We start from the raw sequence: 9,885 nt of genomic DNA, 5'->3' as shown, positions 1-9,885 counted from the left end.
GCAACCCGAGTGTTGATGCCTTTGGCGTCAGAATTGAAACACAACGCGTTTGTCTTTTGAAAACTGAGAAGTAAAGACAAAGCACAATTTTCCCTTTAGAAGAGTGCATCTATATCAGATTGGAAGATGCTGTTATTACTCTGATGACCGTCTTTTACATTTGATAGCACATCTTCTCTATGGTGAAGGGGAAAAATGGGAGTAATGCTGAGAAGAAAATGCAATCTAGATGTCAGACAAGCACTTGATTAACCACTTACAGAAGCAGTCTCTGCATCAGGCAGAGGCTATGCCATCTCAGTTTTCCACTCAGCCTCATCCTTCAAACATTACTGGCCACACGGTATTGATTTTTCATTTTTCTCGATATCCCCTTGCCGTTAATAGAATTTACACCAGACTATCAATGTTTCAAGGAGGCCTCCCCTCCCTTTCCAGTACTGCCGGGATCTTCTAACCCGCAAAGAGGGCACACTTTAAGTTTGAACTCAGTTAGCTACAGTTGCGAGTATCTACCTGAGAACGAAGACATGGAAATTGACAGCACTGGAAAAAATGAAATTTGTGGTGGTAGCAGTCTGGACGAAAACCAAGAGGAGGAGAGGTGAGTTTGAGGCTGTTTCCCTTGTTTTTCAAAATTGATTAAAAGTGATTGACAAAAGAGATGTTCAAAGATGAGCATAAATGATTAAAGAGTTGAGATACATCTCTCCTTTCACTGTACTTTACATTCCTTACAGGAATTCGTAACAACAAGCCTATTGCAATGCCAATGTGGATTATTGAAAGCAAATTCATTTTTAACATAACAGTTCAAAATATTTATCTCTCATTGCAGCTACAAAAAGGCACGCAGTTTCTTTATGAATGAAATCTAAACATACACAATTATATAACTAAATGCTAATTATGAAACGCATAAAAATGCAGTTTAATATGGAAATTGTTTCTTTGGAACGAAGGCAACAAAATTAAGTAAGTTGAGTGTGAAAGGATTTTACTTAAAGCGATATTTTCATGAATATAAATAGACGACAGCAATCTGTGATCATTTTCCATTCTACCGTGATCACATGCAAAAACCAATTATCTTCCATATTGTCAGGCTAATTATTACCGTAATCCATGGCATTAGAGATGATGCGTGCTCTCACAGATTCTGGCAGAGGCTTGGAGCCCAGCCTGCAGCAACACACTGCTTCTGATTCAAGCGACAGCGTCGACTTGGTGACCTTAGCAGCTTTCCATGGGCACATTGATTTTTCTCCCACATTACAGATAATTGCTGGATGCTGTGAATCCTATCCTCCCAGGGCAACAGGGAGGAGCTTCTGTAGTGTGTTGACACAAGAGCGGCTATCTGATTTGAGGAATGTGATATCCTGAAATCTCATTGACTGCGATTGACTTTTGTGTACTTCCTGTCTGTGCTATGAGTATATTTAACAGCTTGTTTTTATGCTTGAGGTTGTTAGTGTTCTGTGTTACTGAAAGTTAATTGTGCCCCAAAAAAAAAAATCTATTGATGAACGATTTTCTGAAAAGGCAGTTTCCTTAAATAGTGTACTTTAAGGTTAATGTTTGGCTCAAACAGCCAGAACACCTTTCAGACTTAATGAGAGTAAGGGCTTTGTCCAACTCCTTTTAATGGCTCTCTAACTTGTGTAATTAATTATTATTAATTACCTATTCTGCAGTCTTCCGTGATGGAAAGAAAGATAATTATCCCGATTTACATTTGTAGACAAATACAGTAAATCACTTGACTAGAAAAAATGCTGTCGACAGCTCTTAAAATACATCTGTAACCTTTGGTGTGGGCCAAGCAGTAGCTCTTATTATATTAATATGAGTTTTCCTGTTCTGCATGGAGCTACTCTCATCATTTTATGCAAATGACTGCATCTACTGTTTGTTCTGCTCCATAAAGTAATGAAAAAGTCACTTCCACTGTTATTATGCGAGGCACAAATATGCTTTGATGGACTGAAAATCAACTTGTGTCGTCACGTGTTTTACATGTGGAAGTAACTGCGTCATTTGCCCGTGGTTGTGTGTTTTAGCCTCTGTTTATCACTGCTTTTCGAGCGTCGTGATGTTTTAGTTTCATCTGCCTCAAAGTATTTTTGACTAATTAATCACAAGTTCAAAACTGTTCATTGCAGTCATAGGATCTGTCACAGCGGTTTGCAAAGAAGCATGGCGTGTCACATTGTTCTAAGGAAACAAATAAGCTATCCACCCACACTGGGCGAGCAGCACATTAAATCAGACGAGCCCCAGACCACACACTGCCTATCATCGCTATCTTAAATGATCCCTGTTGTGACCCCGTGACAGCGCGCTAAATGTGATTCTTAGTTGTGTGCATTGTGAAGGATCATTGCACTTTGCACATCCCCTGTCTCCACTCTTAGTGCTGTGGCCTGTGTGTCACGGAAAAAAACAGGCCACCGATGCAGCTCGCCGTGGCCCAGGGGCGAGTGTTAGGCCACATGATTGGACGAATTCATGTGCAGTATTTATCTCACAGAAAGGTCTGCTTCTGTCTGCTTTACTCTCACACAGCGCTCTGTTGTGGCCATATGGTCATGCCTCGCTCCTGGATATGCGGAAATAAGAAACTGAGTGCAGAATTAGCACAGTGCATGAATTACTGTACGGTGCGATGCATATATAGCAAGTTGTGTTTCAGTGAAAGGCATGTTCGCACTTTCTCTTTTCTTGTTGTCGTAAAGGAGGCTGAACTTTCACTTGTCATAGACTGCTTTGTGTACATGGCATGGGATGTGTTATGCAAGCAGCTCCATTTGCTCGCAGAGGCAAAGACACGTGCCTCGGTTCATAACTAATGGAAGACTGTGTATGCCATTCATGCATGAGAGGACCAGCATGGCATAATCCAGCGTGAACTATCATGATTTTAAAATGCCATCGCTTTAAGAGAAAATGTCCTAAAAATCAAAAAAATTGTGGATAAACATACAAAATATACAACATGTGCCAGAATTAAAACGCAGCATGACAAGCAGCATTATTTCACAATATATGTGTGCAAAAAACATAAATAAAATAATAAAAGTGATACCTGATGCTACTGTATAAAATTAAGGTTAAGATCTAATTCTGTGGTTTATATAGTATTTAGGGCTGGCTCTGTTAAGGGTGACAGTTGGCAGGCAGATAGTGATAGAATCTGGATTATGGCGGAAGCTTAATTTTTAAGCTCTCATGGATGATAAAACACATGGCAATTCCAAATGCCTCAAACAGGGATAAGATAAATATCTCAGATGCTGTAATTTGGTTGTGTGCTGAAATGTGGTAAATAATACCACGAACGGTGATGTTTGTTTCTGCTTTTGCCCGACTGGAAATATATTCCAGCTCTCCTGCTATGTCGAGTAGAATGAAGTTGAAATATGAAAACACCACAGGTGAATTTCACCCAAACAGAACATGTTTTCCATGAGAGCCTTGCTCATCGAGGCAGCCTTAACCAGCACAGCAACCCATTGGAGTCCAGCTGTTCAGCATTGATCCTCTCTGTGTTTTCTGATGCACTGGCCCGGAATGTGATGTTATTTCATTACTGAGGCAGAAGCGACAAGCTCGGTCTCCTCCCCCAGGGCACTAGCCACTCACTTGGACAGGGGCACTGTATGTAATAATAACTGAATGGCTTAGTCAGACAAGCTCAGTTGACTATTGAAAGTCCAAATCAAGCCGCGAGAAACTTTGGAGTCAGGAGGAAGGACGAGAGCACGCATCAGAGAAGAAGGCTTGTAAGGCCTGGACAGGAAAAAACAGAAACAAGTACTGCATTTAACTTGACTAGACTTGTCATCAACAATGGACCCGGATGACAATGAACTCGGCATCTTCACTGTCATTCAGTGAGTAGTGTGCTGTGGTTTGGTGTTCTGTGCTTACTTGGTAATTCAGTCAGAACTTATTACTCATAACTCATATCTCTGAGGACGAAGGCGCTGATAGTAGTTACTGTGTGAGTTCTGATTGTTAGGACATGCATGCAGTAGAAGGTAATTCTTGCTTAATGCCTATTAACTTTTCACATCAGCCTTATATTGGTTATTTCAACAAAAATCAATGACCGGCTTAGCTCGCTAAACAAAGCATTGTTTCTTCTTCTTGTGTTTCTTATTGTGATGGAAATTGCTGCATGAAGGTTATAGGTTAGTAAATATTCTTTACCACTGCACTGCAGTAAGGATTTATATTTCTGCAGGATTGCTAGGGTTGAAAACAATTTGTGACAGTGTGATGTACAATGGAGTGTGAGATGTAGTGTAGATGTTGCAGCAAATCTCTACTGCTAGTTCAATGGGCCTTTTTCACAGTCACCTTCTGACGTGGGTCATAGTGGGGAAAGCATAGCTGTAATTAGTAACTTATCAATTGATTACTGCTTTCCATCATTTTGATGTCTTAGTTCATAGGTCCAGCTATTATTTGTGATACTGAAACCTGCAATATAGATGATGTTTTTTAGACATTTTATGTGAGGTATTGGAAACAAGTTGTGACCACAACACGGACATATCACCACCTTGGGGAACTTGTTAGAAACAACTATGATTCCAGAAGTTACTTTATCATTTATTGAACAGAGAAGTGTCAAGGTATAGAGTTTCTGTTGTGGCTTTTTAAGTCATTTATTAAGTTTTGCTGGTCCCTGTTTAGGGCTGCACAGTGGCTTGGTGGTTAGCACTTTCGTCTTTCAGCTAGAAGATCCCCAGTTTGCGTCCCCGTCTTCCCGGGATCTTTCTGCTTGGTGTTTGTATGTTCTCACTGTGCATGTGTGGGTTTTCTCTGGGTACTCCGGCTTCATCCCACAGTCCAAAAACATGCTGAGGTTAATTGGTAACTCTAAATTGTCTATAGGTGTGAATGTGAGAGTGATTGTTTGTCTCTATATGTGGTCCTGCGATAGACTGTCCCCTGCCTTCGCCTTAAGTCAGCTGGGATAGACTCCAACCCCCTTGCAACCCTAATGAGGATAAAGCGGTGTATAGATAAGGGATGGACGGTCCCTGTTTCAGTTCTTCCACCAATCAGAGGTCCTCAGTGTGTGTCTTTCTCCTGTCCGCCACACCCACCTCACCTTCTCCTCACTTCCCCAATAGTCTCACCTGCCTCCACACTGCATATCAGTCCCTTTAGTACATACTGTACTCCTCCAGCTCTCCACCACTCTGTTGCCATTTGGTCTGTGTTGCTTTGTGTCACAGCTTTCCAGCATTCTACTTCTCAGCTTGTGCCTTGCTTTATTTTTTTATTTTTGCTTGTACTGCTCCCTTTGTTTGTTTGTCTGCCTGTTTTTTGGATTATGGAACAGCTTGTAGTAAGTAAAGGTTGTCTGTTGTTCTTGTTATTGCTACCGAACGATGGTGTACAATTACAGTAGGAAAACACTGCGTTGCTACAGGAACCTACATGCCAAGGTTGAAGCAGAAAATGCATATATATGTTTTTATGCTTGTCCTGTTTTGCTGCCTAGTATGCTTTACACTGTGGTTGTTGCAGCTAATGCAACTCAGATTAGAAAACTGATTAGTCTATTAGTATTTATCACAGAAAATAGCCAATCAATAACATTGATTTCACTTTGATTTGGCTATAAGCTAAATTGATTTCCACATACTAATTATGGAGCACTGTCTGACCTAAATGTACCTCTCAAGTATTCTATTTAAAAGTATGAAGCTTAAAGTTCAAGAGCAGTAATATGCATGTTGCTATGATAATTTGATGAGTGGTAAAATACATTTTTTTTGACCTGCAGTCATCTCATATCTTATTTGCAGTAACAGTGCTTTCTACCATGATCATTTTTTAGATTTATCTTAGCTCTTTATTATATCAACCCATTCCTCTTGACTGAAGTTTGTGCAGAAGAAGAGTACAAATAATAATCTTCATAAGTACACTGTACAAAGAGAACAGTTTGTTAAGCTGTGATAGACTGGCAAATGCCCATAGCGTGTCTGGCCAATTGCCCAGTGCATGCTGGGAGATATTCAACCCGCAGCATCTCTGAGCAGGTTAAGTGGCAGTAGAAGATGAATGGTTGAATGACTGTACCAAACATGACCTGCCAATGACCCACATGGGCATGTTTAATAACCTGCAGGTTAACCAGGCACACAGCGGCTGCAGTGTCGAGCATCTTGGCAGTATCCCCATTATGTTTTATTCACTGCACACAGAATAGGCTGCAGCCTCCCAGTATTACTTTGAACTTTATCAGCAGGTGTATTGAAACTGGCAAACCAAATCCATAATCTTTTCAAAGCATAGCATAACTCAGCCAGGTAACACTTCACTTCTTATCCCAATTAGTCACAGCGCTGCATATTCATAGCAAAACAGCATTCAGATCTTTAAACTCTCTCCTAAAAGCTGTTTAATTCACTGAATAAATCAGCCACAGCCTAGGCGTAATTAGTGATGCACTAAGAGATTGGGAAAGTTGAGGCACTGAGGTGGCTCACAGGCAGATGCATGCTGACAAACACACACGAACAAACACAACTGTGGGCAGTTTGCTGTCGTAGATGCGCACACACATCTGGTTGTGGTCCAGGAGCTGCTAATGCTTAGTTCAGAGGGCAGCAAAGGCCACAAAGTCACATGACTGTACTGTACAATCTGGAGCATCCGCTTTAAATGAAAACATTATCTCACAGTAGCTTTATGAGGACATTTCATCATAAAAAACTCTTTGTTTTGCTGTTTAGCATTGCTAGCAGTGCAAAGTGGTTATACTCTGCTTGCTGTTTTTTTTTAAGGCATGCAACGTGATCCAAAGGCTTGCAAAATTTAAGCACTGCTGAGTTTTAAATGGCCAAGTGTGCCAGAATGAATGAAATCAGCTGTTTTAAAAGGGACTCAGAGAGTGGAGAGTTAGGGATCAGCAGGGCAGCAGGATTTTATCGGTCAAAGCTTCAGCTATAGTCGCCTTAGATCACGCTTCTGTCTGACCCTAATATCCTCTGCCACTCACGTTGGCCTCTGGGCCACAAACCCAAATGGACAAACATAACTGTCTAGAATATGCTGAGTCCCTCAATCCTCCCGCCACAGGACACCGCGGTTGCATCTGAAGCAAATTGTTAGACATGTTCTCCTGCTCTTCAGTGCCCGCTTGACGTCTTGTGTGTACTTCAACAAAAACAAGGCTGTCTGTACTCAGGGTAGGATTAACTTAATTCATCACTGCAATTTAAAAATAAATAAATACTAACTCACTTTGCAGATTCAGGGATTTTAAGTACAAATAAATCACTGACAATTGGGATTTTTGGGGGGGCTTTTTTCAACCAGTCTAGTTGCATCTTTTCTATGGCAGCAAACAAATCTAACCCTGACCCTGAGCGAAAGTGACAACCTTCTTTATTCTATGTTTCACTCTCAGCAAAGGCGCACTGACTCACCCTGCAGAGCCTTACGAGTTGTGGCATTTCAATATAGGATGGTTGCTGCTCGACTGTGGAAATGGTTACAAATCGTAGCTTGAAATTCCTAAACTGGAATCAGCTGGTATCCTATGTATATGTATTACACATAGGATAGAGCAGTATTACTACCTGCCATTTTCAGCGATTGCATGGTTTGTCATTCTGTCAGTCTATCAGCAGAAGTTCAGACTGAATGCAATTGGGGATTATCTCCTTTTAACTCCGGAGATTGTATCATTTTGACTGCACTGTGCTTTAAATGAATGAGTATTACACTTTACACAGGTTATTGATTTTTCTTTTATTAGCTATTTTTATTTACGACAGCGAACAGCTGCACTCAGACACATCATTTGACAGGTGGAACAGATGACTTTATAGATTACATTTGATGCTTGTCTTGTCTAGCTGTGTGTCTCACTGATCAGGATAACAGAGTAAACTGTCTGCGTTGCCGTGAGAAGTTCCTTTTATCCAAACTGTCTGTGCCACATGAAGAAGTATCAAACCCTGGATCAGAGACGAGGCTAATTGGCTCTTGTTGGTTTTTCGACAGAGGTGCCTCGCCTGTGTTGTTTGATTTATGAAGAGTGATTCTTTCTCTTTGGGACAATAAAACCTGTGGTGTTTCTTCATTTGGAGATGGGACGACAATGGGCTGTCGTCTCACGATGCTCATTTGTTAACGTCAAATTACCAAATTATCAGCAGAAAACTTAACATTAAACAAACAGCGAGTCCTAAACACATTGAAATGGGCCTACATCTTGGATGAGATTTCAGTCAAATGAAATATCACACGGAGAACTAATTGGCATTTGCTGACATGCGTTGTGAGCCACTAACTCCCAACAGCCCTCTTCATCTCCCTTCTGGACATGAACCCAAGTCCTGTTTAGTCTTTATGGAATTTCGCTCTTAATGCTTTTCTGTTAGGGTCATTGCATCAGCTCTGTGTTTGTTTGTGTTTGGTGGTTTGCTAAAATGTTTGGAGGCCTCTCATGAATGGCATCATTGAGAGCGAGCATTTAGCCGCTGAACTGTTTTGCGAGGTCAAACCAAATGCACTGTACAGTATGGGCATCCTAATGTGCAGCTGTGAGGCAGAAGCCCCTCAGCTGGGGAGGGGGACGCATTAGATCCTCCTGTCTCTACAGCTGCTCTCACCGCTCCTCCATCGCTTTTGCACACTCATTATGTGCACATGGTGCTTCGTGTCTGTCACTTCATCCCCCTGGTTCTTTTCAACCTTTTCTCGCTCTCTGGGAAGACATCACACGGCTGAGGATTGATCAGACTTGTCTTTTGGGGGAATTCTCTGAAGCTGGTTGCATCCTTTATTAGCAATTCTTGCAAGCGTACGCACACACACAAGCACAACATCCTCTCACATTCCTCTTTTCTCTCTCTTCTATACTCTCCTCTCCCACCACCACCACCACCACCACCACTGCCACCCCTGTCCCTCCCTCCCTCTGCCCCTCGCTCTGGCGCTCTCCCTGCCTCTCTCCAAAGCTGTTGTTACTGTGCGGCTCCCGCACATCATTCCATCGCGATGGAAATTAAATGAAGGTGGCTTAACGCAGCTAACAGAGGCATGCTTTGAAGGATGTAACCAGGGGAAGCTGTGCTGCCAGATCCTTTTCCATGGGCTGTGGATTTGTGCTGCTGAGGCGAGGACACAGCAATCACTCAGCCATGCAGAAGCCCAGACAACAGGACTAATCTCTCCACCTGACTTGTGGGAGCTCCACTTTTTTTCTTTTTTTTTTTTTTTTTGAATTATTTATTCCTCGTTGCCAAAGACAGTGTGAGACAATGGAGCCGGAGTGAAGTAGATGGTGAATTTGTAGCCTTGACTGCAGTCTGCAGCACACATGGATGTGTTCAGCTTTGTGAAGATGCCAAAGCTGCCAGGGTGAGTCCGACGGATGCTGCTGTGTATTTGCCTGCCTGTGGATGCGCCTGTTCGTTCTCTAGAAGGTGGTGTCTTGTATGTTCGGAGACGTGATTCGGAAAGCGACACGCGGATCACATGTGGAACAGTGGGATTAAAAATGCTGAGTTATTGATTGTTCAAGAGAGCAAGTTGTGCAGTCATGTATGATGTGAAATGAATGAGCAAGTGAGGTAGATGGGAGTGGGGGTGGAAGCAAAAGCTGATGCGGTTCTTGTATCTAAACTGTCCTCATCCAACTTCATGAATTTCTTACACCGCAGACAGTGGTTACAGTCTGTTGCTTAAGCGTTTTGTAATGTCATAATAAATTCATACGTATTTTTGTTTTGAAACAATAGAAAAATCAGCTGCTGTTCTTTTCAAATTTTAAATGACTCCAGTTAATGAAGCATAGGAAATGAATGCCAGTTGTCACAAGAGTTGTTATTTGTTTTCAAATATTCT

The 9,885-nt window shown here is 41.8% G+C and overlaps 1 protein-coding gene across 4 annotated transcripts in view; it reads left to right on the top strand.

Moving 5' to 3' along the window:
* Positions 1 to 467: 467 nt before the first annotated feature.
* The window catches only part of frmpd4 (FERM and PDZ domain containing 4), a 36,398-nt gene continuing 26,980 nt past the window's right edge, over positions 468 to 9,885 (top strand). For 2 of the 4 annotated variants that reach the window (XM_035958272.2, XM_055015552.1), the window contains exon 1: positions 468 to 604. In XM_035958272.2, the coding sequence (XP_035814165.2) occupies positions 531 to 604 (74 nt within the window). In that variant the 5' untranslated portion in view covers positions 468 to 530. Of the gene's footprint in view, positions 605 to 3,696; positions 3,897 to 8,737; positions 9,400 to 9,885 lie in introns of those variants that run through there. The other 2 variants (XM_035958273.2, XM_023292503.3) reach the window with 2 other exon arrangements.

Source organism: Amphiprion ocellaris, chromosome 11 (genome assembly GCF_022539595.1).
Source record: "Amphiprion ocellaris isolate individual 3 ecotype Okinawa chromosome 11, ASM2253959v1, whole genome shotgun sequence".
In the NCBI taxonomy this organism is placed as follows: Eukaryota; Metazoa; Chordata; class Actinopteri; family Pomacentridae; genus Amphiprion; species Amphiprion ocellaris.
The sequence above is the reverse complement of the archived record's forward strand: the minus strand, read 5'-3'. Positions and strand labels throughout refer to the sequence as shown.